The sequence below is a fragment of the Cucumis melo genome, chromosome 5 (assembly GCF_025177605.1).
Source record: "Cucumis melo cultivar AY chromosome 5, USDA_Cmelo_AY_1.0, whole genome shotgun sequence".
In the NCBI taxonomy this organism is placed as follows: Eukaryota; Viridiplantae; Streptophyta; class Magnoliopsida; order Cucurbitales; family Cucurbitaceae; genus Cucumis; species Cucumis melo.
In genome coordinates, this window is record NC_066861.1 from 273,344 (window position 1) to 291,294 (window position 17,951).

The window sequence follows — 17,951 nt, forward strand, 5'->3', positions numbered from 1 at the left end:
TTGTTTTTTGTAATACCTCAACCGAAGCCCCCAAGAAGTGTCTCAAGGTGGCTCTTAGAGAGACGACGAGTGTTTCATCCGCCTCTTTTGGTTATGGATTTCGCGTTACATCCATAGTCTTGAAGAGCTTATGGTGCTCTGATAGCATGTAAATCAAAAACATACTTTTTATTAAAAGAATATCTGCCTTTCAGTGTGAAAGGATTTTTTATTTATTGAGCTAATTAGTTGGTTAGAAAGTAACTAACTAATTAGTTTTAACCAACTAATAGTAAGTTTACATCATCCTCTATCTTTGTATAAGAAATGGACTCACGCTATTTCTAGTTTGTTTGTGATATTGCAACCTATCTTTTAACATTTATTTACATGTAATTATATGGACTGGCATAAGTAAGGTTTTTATTTATTGATTGATTTTTTCAACGCTAGCTTCAATCAATCATTACTAACAATAAATGAAAGAGCTATCAAGAAAGAATGGCTTGAAAACCCCATTCTTAAGGAGAGAGAAAAAAAAGAATCTTTAAACCTAAAATCCACCCAAAGAACATTCATTGTGCAGATGCTAATTTAGTTGTCTAAATTAATTAATAGACATTAAACCTAAAAATTGGAAACAAGTATTTAATGAAATATTAGATTTAAAAATAAACTTAATAATTAAACTTAAAACAAAACTCAAATCTTAAAAATAAAATCACAATATTTTAAAATTTAGAAATTAAATTGATATTGTTAATGATATATAATTAAATTTACCTTCAAATCAATCATTAATTTATATATTTAAGTCTCTATTGTTATTTTCTTCTTAATTAAAATTGAATTTTAATTCTATAATGAAAAATTTGTTATAAAAGCATATTTGGATGATGAACTTTAATAACTCAATTAGTTTAATGAATAGATAAATCAAATAAACCAAAAGAAAAGTTGGAGTTGGACATATTAAAATATTGACAAAAGTTTTGCCATTGAGATTGAAAACAAATCTTTAGTATCATTTTGAATTAATCTCCATTCTACACATTTTCAAGCTTAAAATTCCAAAAGACGTGCACACCAAACCAATGTCATATTGGTATATATTCCTTGACCCTTTTGCTTGTGTAAGTTTACAACATCATTAATTCATTTTAAATCACTTTTAACAATAAAAATATGCTTGTTTAACCAGACATACTGTTGATGAAATTTGATACAGTAATAAGTTGTTGATTATACATTCCCTCAATAACCTATGATCTTTAGTAAAATGAGAGAATAAGTAACCGCAGTGCCTTGATCTTATCGGCATGACCTGCGTTTTGGGGGAGGCCAAGTAAATCTTTATCTATTCAACTCCAAGTGTTTCTCATTCATGCATTTCAGGTAACTTTTCACACTGTCTAGCCCACATAGGTCTTTAATAACTGGCATGGTAGCAGGAACCTCTAACTGTAAAGCGTAATCCGACTCGTCTTGATGGTGCCACATATGTAACTGTTACTGTGCCTCTTTAATAGCCGCTCTTGTCGCTCAGTGTACTGAGGCAGCTAGAAGCAACAGTAGTTCTCCTGAAGCTGCAATAAGCATTTTATTTCATTCAATACAACCTCAAACGAACGCTTGTACAACACCAATATCTCCCACCCTAACTACAATTGCTATCATGCTTTCTTCTTTTCTATTATACTTTAATGTTAAGCCAACATATTGATGATGGCATGGAACAAATAATTACAACACATACTGTGTTGTTTGCACGAGGCCTTAGTGTTCTAGAATGAAGCAAATATAATATTGAACGACAATAATACAGTTTATCTTACCTTTTGAAGAGAGAATGCATTTCTTATGAAGTCCAGAGTAGAAGATTTCGACGTTGAACTCCTTCGGTATGGTGTCAATTGTGAATTTTGTAGGTCCATGTGCTGTCGCTAATAACTCGTCCATCTCAATTTGTCAAGTACTTCTGACATAAAAATCCAATTCCTTGAACGAAGGCTCCTTCAACCTACAAAAATTGATCCCAACCAGTAAGAACTTTTCCTCTTAGGAGATCAATATATCCCCAAAGAACCATTGCTATATAAAACTCGAAAAAGTGCACAAACTCAAAACTTTAGGAGATTGAAGAACATTTTAAACGGTTTACCTGTCCCAAATCCACTGCAGGATTGAGGCTTTGTCCAACAATCATAGATAATATCTATACGCAAATTGTAGTTTCTCCTGTGAGAAGATCAACCTCCACCTGTCAAAGCATTGACTTCGTGAATTGAACCGTGCAGTGAGATGATCGAATTTGAGATTGTTGATAAAAGGAAAATAGAAAGGAAAGGTACTATTAGTGCACTTGCCTCACTCACAGCAGCTCCATAATTAAAGTATCGCATTGAAACAAATCAGGAATATACATAGAATTAACTTATAAATTCACAGGTTGTACATTTGCCTGCACTTTTTCCATCATGAAATGGCCAAGGTGTTAAAACCCCAAGGATATGTCTTTAACCATAAGCCTAAAATAATTCTTACAAGGAGGAAGCAAAATTACAAATCAATTACCAGACTAAAGAGAAAAGGGATGTGGATGCCATTAACTTTTATGAAACAGTTCTTCGTGGACTAATAATGAAAATATCAGAAACCATGTACATGCATCAACAACACCTGGATGATCCTCCCACACTTCAAAACCAAATATCACTCCAAACTAAAGACAAAGACTTATAGCAAGAAAAATATAGTTGTTTATCAAAATGTTTTACAATATGTATAGAAAGGGACCTGACTTATAAGCACATCCCATTTGACCGAACCCATTTTCTCCTCCAGCCTTCTGTTGAGAGGTGTTAATCTCTCTACCAATACATTGCACCAAAGTCTAACTGCTTCACAACTCGATTCGGAGGTAGTACTCCCAGCTGTACACCCTCCTTGTATTAAGCTGGCAGTATCAGCTCGAACCACTCTCACCTTTTCCAAGAATCACCAATTCCGTCACATTCGATTGAGCTAAGGGCATAAACAACCATCTGTCTTACCTTTGTTCAAAGCCCCTGGCAAAGTTCAACACCTCCAACTTCCACAACAACAGAAGCATCGGTTAGGATGCTTACTTTACCTGGAGTTGGTTTAAAAAATAACCTCATGCATGATTGGAATTCTAGATAGACCTCTCTTTTTCCATGTATTGAAGCTATTAAATTTATCTACCAATTCAGCTCTTTGTTTTAAGCTTGAAGATGGGCCAATCTGTCCCAAATTGAAGGTAAAATGTACTCTTGAGGTTCACCTGCATCCTGAAGAATAAGTTGAGGCTGTCAAATGTGTGCATGTTTACTTTTCGGATAGTATCCACATCCTTGCAACGGGTAGATGCTACATGTTCAATTACTGCCTCAGCAATAAAGTAGCAAGACTTTTACAAGCATCAGCAATTGACCTATATCCTGTACAACGACAAGGGTTTCCAGAAATAGCATTTTCGAGTAATCAGTTTTCTCTATTGTTCCCGAAACCCATGAAAACCGTGTTAAAGTGTTTGTTGGCCAGACAAACCCAAACATAGAAATTCAAAACACTCAAAACCATATTTAGAAAGAACCAAGTGATTAATACTAACATTTCTGATCATCACTTACAAGTGATTAATTCATGTTACAAGCTGAAAAATAAAGGAAGCAATTAGAAAAAATCATAAAAGAAAAATAAACAACAATAGACTAAAGTTTAGAGTAAGAAAAAATAAAAAAAGATGAGATGTTGCCAAAAATAGGAGGTGCAGAGCTTCCCCTTCTTCCTCCAACTTGTCTCCCATGGAAAAATGGCTTCCTCTTCTCCAAAATCAACCTCTTTTACATCTATCCGGCTATCTTAAACTCCTAAACCTTTAAAATGAAAATCAGATGAAATAGGTCAGTGGATTCCATTGGAGTCTTCTTATTGACCAGCTTAGCAGAAAAACTGAGGAAAAAAGGAAAGCTGGCTCAATTAATGATTTATGAAACTTTCTCCTCTGGATTGATTCTATTTTCTCCTCTGAATTGATTTCAAATACTTATTTTACTACAACAAAAGCTTTTGCTAATTAAATGCTCTATCAATGCCCTGTTGCAGAAAGCGTGCCTACGTCAGCACTTCAATTACCAAAATGCTCAGACAAGAACTGCGAGCATTTTACTTATGTTTCTTGATAAAACAGATAATTTGGGAGAAGAAATAATCATTCATGAATCACTCACAATTATTAGATCTAGCACTTCACTCTTGTTTTAAGAGTTTTTTTTTTTTTTTTTGAAAAGGATACACGTTTCTTTGTTAATAAAGATATAAATAATGAGACAAAACTCATGGTACAAGATGGCTATACTATGAGCAATTACAAAAATATAAAATGGAAAATGGACTGGGAGACGCACCTCAAAGCGCCATCATCATATCCACTGCCTACCAGAAGCATAACTAAGCCATCAAAGGAAAATACAAAAGGTGACATAGTTCTCAGTACTCAAATGAAGCTTTTTTGGTTGAAAGAGATCACAATATGTTCCAGGTAACTTTCTGTTTTTTTCCCTATAAGAACAGCCTAGGGGCCACGTGCAGAGAGAACCCCTTCCCAAGAAACACTGTAAGAAACGTTAACATGGAAAGGTTGTAGTAACATATGAAATATCTGCAAGTAAACTGAATGTTTCTTACCCCCCCCCCCCCCCCCCCCCCCCCCCCCCCAAAAAAAAAAAAAAAAAGAAAAAAGATCTTCAAAGACTCTGGTTTCTTTCCATAATAAAGCCCCCACAATTCCACAAAAATTTAGCATGTTATCGTACCAATTTCAAAATGAGAATACTTCAACAAACAGGCAATGAACTATGAAGAAACAAATGGTCTAAGGTCTTATTTTGACTTGAGACCAAGGTTATGAGCAAAGGGGAGAGAGACCCATTACTGGACTTCCTTTCAATCCACGCCTCGAGTATTTAAACCTCTGAACTACCAAAAGAAAAATTTAACCTAGGACACTAGAATTTCGATATATCAGTGATCACCAAGGATTTGATTTTCGAGGTTGTCTTAGTTGATTTCAGACAATCAGATTTGGACAAATCGGGACTTATTTTGAGCTTGTACAACTGGAGAAATAACCTTGGTTATCTAGAACCTGGAGTTAACTTTTATCTTCCTCTATTTTCAATCCTAAATTTATCCAACAAACAAAACATGTTTTATTCTTTGAAAAAAGGAAATAAAAAGGTCGTAAATTGTAGTTAATAGTACCAAAAGAACAGAAAGTTAAGCATTCAGAAACAATCTTCTAGTTCTGGAAGATATTTCAAACATTGAAAGAGAATCTGACGTAGTGCATCAATGAGAGAAGCCACATGCATTGACTGGAGGTCCGTCATATCTTTTTCCTGAAACAGAACCACAATCAAATGAAAAAAAACTGGAATGTTTGAATGCCATCAAACAAAGATGGAAAATAATCAGTCCCCTCTCTTAGGTAATGAATCGTAAATAAAAGCAATGATAAAACCTCCAATACTTCTCTCCCAGAGACTTCTTGGTAAAAAGTGTTATGGATGTCACAATAGGAAAAACAAAGATATCTAGACTCTAGGATGAGATTAATGTTTAAATTATATGTTCATATGCCGATATCAATATATCCCTAACACAAGAAAAATACCGTCTGTTAATTGCAATATGAAATCTTCACTAATATCAATATCTATAACTTAGAGGTAAAAACACTTAATTATTGATTTAGATAAATTTTTATTTACAAAAGTACTCTTTGGGATCAATAAACTCTTGATATTTCCATCAATATAACCACACAATTTATTAAAAGCAATAAAGAAAATAGACAACTAGTTACGTGGAAACCCGAGTATCGGGTGAAAAACAAAGATCTGACTTTCTTATTAATTTCTCATATTAAGAAAAGATACAAGAGAAAAAATAAATAGACAACATGCTTATGATAAAAAAGTAAAGGAAATTACGTTATATCATTCATTAGGCCAAGCCCACTAATTCTAACAATCCCCTTCAAGTTGGGACATAGACATCAATGAGACTCAACTTGAAAACACATGAGTTAAAGCTCTGTCTGAGAAGTTCTTGTTGAGAACATCAGCAACCTATTGGCTCGAGGGGATATAAGGAATGCATATGCTACCATTATCCAGTCTTTCTTTAGTGAAGTGTCGATCCATCTCCACATGTTTAGTTCTATCATGTTGAACTGGATTGTTGGCGATGCTAATAGCTGCCTTATTATCACAGAATAATGTCATTGGCACCTCTTAGTCCTAATAAATGTCCGATAAAACTTTCTGGAACCAAATTTCCTCACATATCCCCAAGCTCATAACCATGTACTTAGCTTCAGCATTGTTTCTGGCCACAACCCCTTGCTTCTTACTTCTCCAGATTACGAGATTTCCCCATACAAAGGTACAGTAACTGGAGGTGGATTTCCTGTCAATGACAGACCCTACCCAGTCAGAATCAGTATAGGCCTCAATAGCTCTCCTATCAGTCTTTCTGAACATCAACCCTTTACTAGGAGTTGTTTTTAAGTACCTCAGGATTCTGTTAACTGCCTCCATGTGTTCCTCAGAGGGAGCCTGCATAAACTGGCTAACGGCACTCACAGCATAAGAGATATCCAGTCGAGTATGTGACAAGTAAATCAACTTGCCCACAAGGCACTGATATTTTTCTTTATCAATTTGAACTTTATCACCTAAATTTCCCGATTTGTAGTTGAATTCAATAGAAGTATCAACAGAACAATCCTAGCATACCTTTCTTGGTCAACAAATCAATGTATACTTCCTCCGAGATATGGAGATACCTTCTTTTGATCTAGCTACCTCTATCCCAAGGATATTTCATATTTCCCCAAGCCTTTAATTTCAAACTTATCACCCATCTTCCTTTTTAGATGGACGTTCTTAGCGATGTCATCCCTAGATAAAACAACGTCATCAACATAAACAATCAACACGGCAATTTTTCCAGCCTTAGAGACTTTTGTAAACAAGGTGTGATAAGAGTGCCCCTGATTGTACCATTGGGACTTGACAAAGATAGTAAATCTATCAAATCATGCTCTCGGTAATTGTTTTAGTCTGTACAACGATTTCTAAAGTTTGCAAACTCGATGATCAAATTGGGTTTCAAACCCTAAAGGAGGGCTCGTATAGACTTCTTCTTCCAAGTCTCCATTCAAGAACACATTCTTAACATCTAGCTGATATAAAGGCCAGTCTTTATTCACACCAGCAAATACATTTAGTTTTGCAAATGAGGAAAAAGTTTTAGAGTAATCGACACCATAAGTCTGAGTAAAAACCCTTTTGCAACTAACCTAGCCTTGTCTCTGTCAAGAGTTCCATCTGCAAAGAGTCCTCTCCTCTCCAGAAACGTTCCTGGGCATCACTGAATGGGGGGCAAAGAGTCTCCCCCGTCTAAAAACCAAATTGGTGATGCCCTCAAGAAACATTTTGACTGTTAGAGACCAGAAAAAATAGTTCTGGCTATTCACGTCTCTCCTGGAAAGACATCTGCAGATGGTGTCAAAGAACTAGTTATATAATTTGAGGACAAAGTAAAGAACAAAGTTACTCGGTTCTTAGAATACACGGCAAGTCGGTTGGTTTGGATTGTGCCGAAGATTCACCAACTTCAAACCTTGATTTATTATAGGCTTGATCAATCCCGATACCATGGAAGTGTGGTTGCTGTAAAGGACCAGAATGCAACGGTGTGTGAAAAGAGGGCAGCACGTGAAATGAGAACAGCGGCGGCATGTGGATGTGCGACTGACCAAGAAGGTGTTGCAACTGGGCAAAGGGCCACGATTGGGAGTAGCCGACTAAACTACAAAGACAATGGACGGCGGCACGTGGGGGTACGTGCTAGCGACAAATGTGGCGCGTGTAGTTCTTTCCCTCCACTAGGCAGTGCAGCTGACTATGAGGGTGGGCCCATTGTGATCACCGACGGCTTCTGAAGCTAGTGGAGCAACTTTTACACGATGGCGGCATTGATCCCAAAGGCGGCCACCGCTGTCTAATTCGTATCTATTTGGATTTTATCAACAATCGTGTCTCAGGTTTCGTCTTTACCCCGCTCTGATCCCATATTAAAAAGGTCAAGAAAATAGACACCGATTACATGAAAACTCGAGTACCGGGAGAAAAACCACGATCTGAGTTTCTTATTAATTTTTCATATTAACCAAAGATACAAGGGGGAAATAAATAGACAACATGCTCATGATAAAAAAAGGAAAGGAAATTAGATTAAATCCTTCCTTGGGCCAAGCCCACTAATTCTAACCCAGTTAAAATCCAAAAAATCAATTTTAATCCATCAACGAGATGGCATTGGATGATCAGGATATAAGATGTCTTTATACCATCCATCAGAATACTACCTGTTGGTGATATATAATTAAAATTTGCCTTCAACCACCAGCTTAAGCTTTTGGGTGAATTGGCAGTTTAATATGGTATTAGAGCAGGTAGTCCAGGGAGGTCCTGCGTTCAAGCCCCTGCACTTTCAACCACCAGCTTAAGCTTTTGTGTGAATTGGCAGTTTAATACTACCTAATACTTGACATCAATTAAATTTTCTTTATATTAATTTCTCCATCCATTCACTTTTGAGTGGCAATAACTATAGTTGATGCTTTCACAACAAACTAGTAAAGGAACGCTATTCTAACCTCAAAACACTTTCGAGTACATATTTTCTTTTTATTAAAAAACATAATAATAAAACTAAAACTAAAAACCAAATTCCATCCTGAAAAAATTTAAAAATAGGACATACCAAGCATCCTAAAAAAGGAACTCCAATAAAGGAAAATGAGACCTAGTGAATAATTGCAAAAGGAACCCATTGCTGATGCCTAAAGATAACACTAACTCCACAAGAACCAAACATCAAAAGATTCCCTCTCAAAGCACACACCCAACTTTTCATTTAAAAAAAACTCGTTTCCTCATAAGGACAGAGGGAGGAATAACTCCTCAATCATATCACTAAAAGCCATAAGCTTTGTGTCGAACTAACTAAAAGCCAAACACTCACAAACCATACTGGCTTTTACAAAAACCTTTATAGCACTGGCACAACACTCTCCAGACTGCCAGAAAAGAGAATAAAAAGAAAATAAAACATTTGATAGCCCTCACTTGAAAAGGCAATAACATAATGAAAGTGACAGACATTTTATATTGTTAAAACATGGTATGGTAAGTGGTTGATTTTACTTTCCCCAATGATCCGTGATCTCTGTTGTTCTACTCATTTTTCTACTGCATATAATAAATTGACAAAATGAGCAAGTGCATCACCTCAAAGACTGATATTCTTTTTACATCACGAGCATTATTATGAGTAATTGGCATGACCTATGTTTGCAGAGGCCAAATTTCACGTCAGATCCTAGTGCTTCTTGATTCCTTGATCCATGTTAGGTAACTTTCCACACAGTCCAGCCCACATGACTCTTTAACAACAGGCATGGTAGCAGGAACCTCTAATATTATCGAGCAATCAAACTCAAGTTGATGGCGCCATGTACATAACTGTTTTCGTGCTTCTTTAATAGCCGCTCTTGTCGCACAGTGAACGGATGCAGCTAGAACTAATGGTGGTTCTCCTGAAGCTGCAAAAAAGCATTTTATTTCATTAAATCCCACCTCAAATAACCCACGTACAACACCAAAATTCACAGACCTCTCAGTCTAACTACATCTGCCTTCTATTGCATTCTAAGCTCATTCAACTATTTATGCTTCACTTTCTTACCATTTAGACGCGTGCAGATAATTGTTTTCACTAGGTTAGATGTTATCTCTTTCATTTCTAATTTCATTGTAAAGATAATTGCTTTCACTGGGTTAGATGCTATGTCTTTCATTTATAATTTATAATTTCTATGTTAAGCCAAGATCAGAAAGATGGATAAATACAATACTGCATGAGCCGTTGATTTTTAATGAAGCAAATGGTAATTAAGATCTTGAATGAAAATAATACAGTTTAACCTACCTTTTGACGAGAGAATGCGTTTTTTATGATGTCCGGAGTTCAAAATTTCAACATTGAACTGTTTTGGTATGGTATCAATGGTAGGAATTTTGTAAGTCCATGTGCTGTCATTAATCACTAGTCCATCAGGATCTGTAAGGTATTCTTCTGACATAAAAAATCCAATTCCTTGAACAAAAGCTCCTTCAACCTGCAAAAAACAATTCCCAATGAGGAAGAGGTTTTTCTGTTTGGAGATTTCATCAATATATTCTCATAGAACCGTAGCTATGTAAAACTCAAAAAATACGGAAAGTGATAACTTCAGAAAATTAGAAAACGAACTCAAAATTTTAGAAGATTGAATAACGATTCAATAATTACTTGTCCCAAATCCACAGCAGGGTTGAGACTCTGTCCACAATCATAGATAACATCTGCACGCAAAATTGTAGTTTCTCCTGTGAGAAGATCAACCTCCACCTGTCATAGCATGAGTTTTGTGAATTTCGTTTTTCAGTGAGATACACGAGCAATGAAGTGGTCAAATATGAGAGTGTTGATACAACATAAAATACAAAGGGAGGCGTTAGTTGTAAACTTGCCTCACTCACGGCAGCTCCATAATTTAAGTATCTCATTGCAACGAAGTCAGGAATATACATAGAATTAACTGATAAATTCACTGCTTGCAAGTTTGCCTGCACTTTTTCCATAACGAAATGACTATGGTGTTATAAACCCAAATGTATGTCCTTGGTCATAAGCCAAAATAATTCTTATAAGGAGATAAGAAAACTACTCATCAAAGGTACTAACCAAGCAGAATTACGAATCAACCACCAGACTAAAAGAACAAGCCATGTGGCTACCACTGAATTTTATAAATAAATAGAAAACCCAAAACAGAAGTCCTTGATCATAAGTCTGACCCAAAAGCAGGTTTCACAAAAGTATTGCATGAAGGTTGAAAAGTGTAATGGGGAATAGTCCCAGTAAGCATTAGAAAAAATGTGAAGAACGTTGATGAACTAAAAACAGAATAGACAGTTTTTTTTTAGCAAATTATGATAATATCCAAGGACAATATTATTTTTAAAAAGCTAAAATGCATAATAGATCCTACTGCATAATATTAGAACCAAATTATCACAAGGTACTTCTATAGAAACTAAACTTAAAGTGCCTAAAAATTAAATTTTCAGAATCATGTATATGCATCAATAACACCTTGAGAACCTGCAACACTACAAAAATTAATCACTCCAAACTAAAGAAAAATACTAAATATACCAAGAAAACGTAGTTCCTTAATACCAAAATGTTCTACAACCTGACATATGAGCTCATCCCATTTGACCGAACCCATTTTCTCCTCCAGCCTTTTCTTTAGAGGTGTTAGTCTCTCTACCAGTATATTGCAGCAAAGTCTAACTGCTTCACAGCTTGATTCAGAGGTAGTACTCCCAGCTGTACAGCCTCCTTGTATTAAATTGATGGTATCAGCTTGAACCACTCTCACCCTCTCCAACAGGTCACTGGTTCCATCACATTCAATTGAGCTAAGGGCATACGCAGCCATCTGCCTTACCTTTGTCCATAGCCCCTGGCCAAGTTCAATACCTCCAACTTCCACAACAACAGAAGCATCGGTTAGGATGCTCACTTTACCTGGAGTTGGTCTCAAAATAACCTCATGAGTGACAGGAATTCGAGAAAGGCCTCTCTTTTTCCATCTATTGTAGCTATTAAATTTATCTACCATTTCAGTCCTTTGTTTTAAACTTGAAGATGTGGCTAACCTATCCCAAATCGAAGGTAATGTGTACTCTTGAGGTTCACCTGCATCCTTGAAGAATAATTTGAGGCTGTCAAAAGTATGCATGTTTACTTTTCGGATAGTATCCACATCCTTGCAAAGGGTAGATGCTACATGTTCAATTACTGCCTCAGCAATAAAGGACCCTTGTACCTCTCCAGGGGCTCGCATTGAAGATTTGCTTGTGTGGTTTGTTTTGCATACTTTTATGTCAAAAGATAAAGCACCCCAATCATACTTCCTAAGTGTATTGACAATGTTGTGTGGCATAGCTGGACTTATATCACAACTCATCCCTGCATCAACCAATATATCTAATTCCAATGCTGTAATTTTACCATTATATTTAAACCCCACATTGTAATTAACTTTCATTGGGTGTCTCCCTCCTGCCATTATCATGTCGGTCTTCCGGTTAAGATAGATCCTGACTGGACGGCGTAACTTGTGAGCTGCAAGTGCACATGCCGTAGCAACCTAAAAAAACATAATTGTTAGAAGGTTTTAACTCATTTATTAAAGTTTACTATTCATCATTGGAGAGAATAAGGAAAACCTTAATAACGAGCTTCCTAGAAGAAGAAGAAAACAAGGCAGGCCAAATTCAAACAATAGAAATGTTGAGCATGCATGAACGATGAAGAATGGAATGATCTTAAATCAGGAAATGCTTTAACTTAGATACACAATTATCTCATTCTGTAGGTTGATTCCATAAAACTTCTTTTTTTACAGTACCGCTAAAAACATGTGAGCAAAGACGTTAAAGAGGGGTGCAAGAATAAAGTATACTTCACATAGATCAATGGAATACAACATAAATCATGAGACTGGTATAATTCACTGCATAACCCCAAATCTATTAAAACCTATATAGTTAGCTAAAGATTCCCTTCTGACACATCTTCTTTTGGTAGAATTTAAAACAAAAATCTAATTACTGTCTAATGATCAATATTGATAAAGACAATAGTGAAAGCTAAAATATGAGCGGTAGTAGAAGTTGAAAATACTCTATCTGTAACGGGGGAAATTTGAGTCATTTAGGCCCAAGAAGATTGTCAGGGTGAACTGCTAGTTTTTTAAATACAAGATATCCATTGCATTCACTATGGATGCATTTGCCCCAATTGGAAAATATCTAATTTGTAATTAGGGATCTACCCAAGTCCCAACATGACTTGTTAAGATATTTGGATACACTAAAACAACCGCTCAGATTCCAAATGAACATGCATCCTTGTGCTCCGGAAACTAGAAAAACTTTTAGAATGCTTTGATGTCAATTGAAGAATCAAACAGCTTCACTCAATGCTTTAGTTGCAACTATGTCATCTTAGAATCTTATTTAATGAATTGTCATCCTACCCCTATCTATACACAGAAGTACACAATTGTAACCATCATAAATTTTTCAACAAAAGCATGTCGTTTTGGCATTGGCATCCAAAAATTGTAGGAGTAATCAAAATTACATATGTACTTAAAATTTCCTTGCCTCCTATTGAAATTGAGAAAACATCATCACTAGTAAATCCAAAAAAAACAAAAAAAGACGGACATACACAAACAATGGTGAGAAATCTTGGGTTTTAAAAGTTCAAAAAGGTACATCAAACAATTGGTTGGGAAAATAGTTAGAGTTGACAGTAAATACTCACAACCATAGATTTTGTGGCCTTTCCACCAAAGCCTCCTCCAACCCTCCTAGTAATTACACGGATATTGTGTTCAGGAACACCAAGGCATTTTGCTATAACAGAATGGGCGTTAGCTGGCCATTGGCTTGAACTGTAGACTACCATGCAGTTATCTTCATCTGGAATGGCAAGTGCAGTATGTGTCTCCATATAAAAATAATATTGTGACCCAAGTTTGATCTGAATGTAAAAATTTATGGAAATATAAGAAGAAACAAGTTCAAATTTCGGATAGATAATAAATAATAACAACAAAATATTAGAAGAAATGACTTCAAAATTTGAACATTTGTAAAAAAGTATTGTTAGAAACTAACTTGTATGAGAAATTGTTAAATGGGTGATGGTCAAAATCAAACAAATTCCATATTTTTCCTTATGGTTGAAATATCATCATTAAATATTAAGGCCAACCATATCATAGCAAAGGGTACCTGAGCAGCCTTAATATGTTGATCTGCTTCAGCCATTCCTTTTGACAAATCTCCAATCTGTTCTGGAGACAGAAATGAAGGGACCTCAAAGAAACTTGACCTTTCAAGAGCATTTTCTACTGAAAGAATAGGTGCTTCCAAATTATCTGTGTCATAATCCACCACTGCAAGGTCTGCAGCCATATCTGCATGTTTCTGCGTATTTGCTACCTAATAACAAACGTGATAGAAAATAAGCACATCAACAAGGAAGGATTCCTGATACCAAAGTTGCTATAAATGAATCGCGAGTCAATAGGATCACCACAAAAGCAATTGGTTGACCAACGCACTCGGTCAACTTATCTGCAAATAGAAGTTCATCGCCAAATATAGTTCTAGCACCAACATTATGTCCACCCACAGGAATATCTTTTGTGGAAATAACAGCTATAACTCCCTCTGGTTGAGGTTCATGAGAAAGATTTAGTCCCTTCACCCGTGCCAAGGGCCTTCTGCTGTATATGAATGCTCCATGTAGGCAATTTGTTGGTGAAGGAATATCATCCACAAAGATTGCCTCACCTAAAATATTCGTTTGCAAATGTTCATTGGTTTTCTGATCTAAGAATAAGAAATCATGACAAACAAATAGCCTAATCCTAAAGTGCACAGCAGTATTGGAAGTATAACAGTACATACATCTTCTTCATATATATACAAACAGAGGAGAAAAATTTGTCAACTTGACTAGAGCTTGAAGACCCGCATGCAACAGTATCAACCCAGACAAGACCGGCCATGCAGACTACGTTTGCTAAAGAAGACTTTATGAAGTTTGAAACTTGAATAATTAACCTCTTTTAGTTAACTCAAGACGAAGACTGGGCTAGATGACTCATCAGGATTATTAAGATAAATTCATTTCATCTTTATAATAATAAAATATACAAAATCATAAAAACTAAAAGTTTGTGTTTATATATTATTAAAAGTATGAAGTACCTGAAGCTTGGATAGCAGCTCCAGATTTTATAATTGTATCTCCAACTGGATGATATTCTGAGCTTAATTCAATTGTCTGCTTTCCAGATGATAGTAGAGCTTTAGTTTTGTTATAATCGAATATGTCATGGTTTGAACTAAATTTGTTGTAAGGTAATGCTGACGAGGTATTTGTGCATCTATCTAGGGAATCACTCTTTATTGCAACACTGCCATCAACCAAAGAGCTTAAGAACTCAAAAAGAAAGCCAACTGCTAAGCTTGTCCTATAAGCTGGAAATGATGTGCCCTTTTCAGGGAGTATGGTAGCTCGAATCAATGAGACAGCTTCATATATGACATTGTAGTCGATATTTTTTCCAGCTAGAAAATTTTCAACCTTTCTTGCTCTAATAGCACATTTAGCCCCATACGCTCCAAAAGCTAGGTGACAGCTATTTAATACGATACCGTTGGAATTTTTACACGGAGAGATTGCAGCTAAGAAAGCAGCATTTAGATATGGCATTGCATTTCCAAGAGGCCGAGGCGAAGCTCTAAAAGTATCAAACAATATGGTAGTATCTCTTGGATAAATATGTCTAAGTGAATCCAAATTTGGGATCTTAACACTTAAAAGTACACAGTTAGGACCCAGTGGAGGTCTCTTGAGAAACTCATCTAACAAAATCACTTCTTCATTGGAACCCCTTAATATATTTACCATGGAACCTGCAGCAAGAAATATTGTGGCTATATCTGAAGGAAACTGTTTCCTCTGCGACATCATTAAATTTCCCCCAATGCTTGCAGTATTTCGTACAAACCCAGAAGCAATTTTCTCCATGTGGACCGCCATTTTATGGAACACCATCTCACCTATGGATGATGGTTCATGGTTATTATCTTTCAAGGCCTCGATAGCTTTTGTAATCGTCACTGTTGCACCAAACTCTATACCTGTTGAATCTATTCTGATAACTGAAAGCTCAGGAATGTGTCTAAGATTAATATATCTTTCAACTTGTTCAGTTTCTTTGTAATATCCCACTTCTGTGTTGCCAACAACGAGCTTTGTTTTACTTGTGTTGACCATCCCATTACATTCTAGTAATCTGCTTACCTCCTTGATGTTAACTGGATTTAACCAGGTACGCCCCTTAGAGTCCATAAAAGAGATAGGCCCAAGATCCTTTTTCAAAAATTCTGGAAATGATAACAGGCTATTACTTTGACTATAAAGAGGTAATTTACTCGATTTCACTTCCTTGCCACATCCTTTTGGCCAGAATGAGTTCAACCCTAAATCCTCCATATCGACATCAGCAGCAAAACTCTTACAAGCATCAGCAATTGACCTATATCCTGTACAACGACAAAGGTTTCCAGAAATGGCCTTTTCAGCTTCAGAAACTGTCAGCTTTGAGAATCCTGATAAGGGATCGGGTCTATTGGTCTTTTCAGCATTGACGAGGGCTGAAAAAAGTGAGACACACATTCCTGGAGTACAAAAGCCACACTGAGAAGCATGGAAACCAGCAAACCTTTGATGAATTGAGTGGAAGCCATCCCTGCTATTTCCAATACCTTCACTGGTTGTAACTGAACACCCTTGTATGCTACAAAGCAACGTGAGGCATGAACTTACTGTAAAATCTTCGACTTTGTCTAACACAGGATCATACTTGGACAATAGCACAACACAAGCACCACAACCGCCTACAGTTTCAAAATAACCAAACACGTCAACAGATTTAGATTGAGCAAGTTCCATAGAATGATTCTTGCAGAATCGAATAGTGAACCAATGATTAGTTAGAAATGAAATAGTGATCCAATTCCCTGGTAAAAGAAGGACCTAGCTGCCTGAGCAGAACATCATCTTCATGTTCAAACAGAACCTTTTAACATACGCTTTCCGGTAATCATATTTAACAGTAAAAGTCGTTTGATATATATTTACCAAAAAAGGAATATGAATGAGTGAATATCCAAAGCTGAGGTTCACGGAAATAAATTTGCAACTATCAAGGATATATATAGGATCAAGTTGTAGTAGTTAGAAAAGTATGAAAGGCATGAACAAGGTAACCATGTGGGGGAACTGTGAAAGAGGCAACGGCGAGTATAGTAGCCAAAGAAACAGATAGTTAAAGTGCATAATGTGTTGATACTTAATTTGCAGTAGACACAAAAGGAAGCTAAAAGCAATTAACCAATAGAAGAGAGAAAATCAACATTTTCGTGAAAAGAACCCCAAGTAATGATTTGGAGGAACATGAAGTAATTCGAGAGAAAGAGAGAGACCTTCCCCACAGCTAAGCTTGACACTCTTAAAAGAAGTATGTTGGCGAAGGAATTGGAGCAAAGTAGTGGAAGGGTCTACAGAGGAGAGCTCATATCTCTGTTGATTAACAGCAAAAAGCAGGGGAGATGCTTTGTCGGGATGCCTCTCCATTGTAGAGTGGATGATGGGGAAGGAAGTGAAGCGGCAGTAGAGATGAGACTATATATGACTCTTTGTTCGGGTGATTGAGACCAATTTCTGGGAACATGAAATTTGTGTTTCCAATCGATTGATAGTATAATACTACGCATTGAAATTCTTGCAATGAGCTTGTTTAAAAAGCGTTCCCTTTCCACTCGGTGGATCTTCATTTTCATTACGGAAAAGAAAACTTGGAAAGTTAATAATTACTTTTTCTAAACTTTCTCCAGATGAAATTTGTTTTTATTTGGGAATGGCCCAGTAACCAAAACAGAGACATTGGATTAAGTTGAGTTGAAAATTGAAATGACAGAGTTCAAAAAATCATACTAAACGTGCCCGAGTGTCCTGGCATGTGCACTGTCTGTCGCTTTTATCTGCCATGAATGGTGAAATTGAGGTTTGGCGTTATTGGCTGACTTTAGGTTTTTCCTTCTGCTGTCGCCTTTGATATTTATGGCTTCACTTCACCGCCTCGGTAATTCCAGCCTTTGCAGCAGCCA

At 36.3% G+C, this 17,951-nt stretch overlaps 1 protein-coding gene and 1 pseudogene across 5 annotated transcripts; both read right to left on the reverse strand.

Annotated features, from left to right (window-relative positions):
• Window positions 1-1,133: 1,133 nt before the first annotated feature.
• On the reverse strand, window positions 1,134-7,397 carry LOC103491626 (indole-3-acetaldehyde oxidase-like; annotated as a pseudogene).
• LOC103491623 (indole-3-acetaldehyde oxidase-like) lies at window positions 3,584-17,938 on the reverse strand. 5 transcript variants are annotated; one of them, XR_007821096.1, is made up of 13 exons: window positions 17,779-17,938; window positions 14,982-16,679; window positions 14,302-14,561; window positions 13,998-14,207; window positions 13,525-13,743; window positions 11,378-12,340; window positions 10,650-10,745; window positions 10,429-10,527; window positions 10,066-10,255; window positions 9,366-9,679; window positions 5,266-5,402; window positions 4,410-4,616; window positions 3,584-3,878 (listed from the first exon to the last, which is right to left on the reverse strand). XR_007821096.1 is itself a non-coding variant. In XM_008451655.3 (10 exons), the coding sequence occupies exons 1-10, from the start codon at window positions 17,416-17,418 to the stop codon at window positions 9,450-9,452; spliced, it is 4,116 nt and encodes a 1,371-aa protein (XP_008449877.2). In that variant the 5' UTR covers window positions 17,419-17,654; the 3' UTR covers window positions 9,365-9,449. The 5 variants fall into 5 exon arrangements, 1 of the variants encoding a protein (XP_008449877.2); XR_007821095.1 differs by lacking the exon at window positions 17,779-17,938 and adding an exon at window positions 17,268-17,653 and having other exon boundaries at window positions 4,410-4,452; XR_007821093.1 differs by lacking the exon at window positions 17,779-17,938 and adding an exon at window positions 17,268-17,653.
• Window positions 17,939-17,951: the final 13 nt, after the last annotated feature.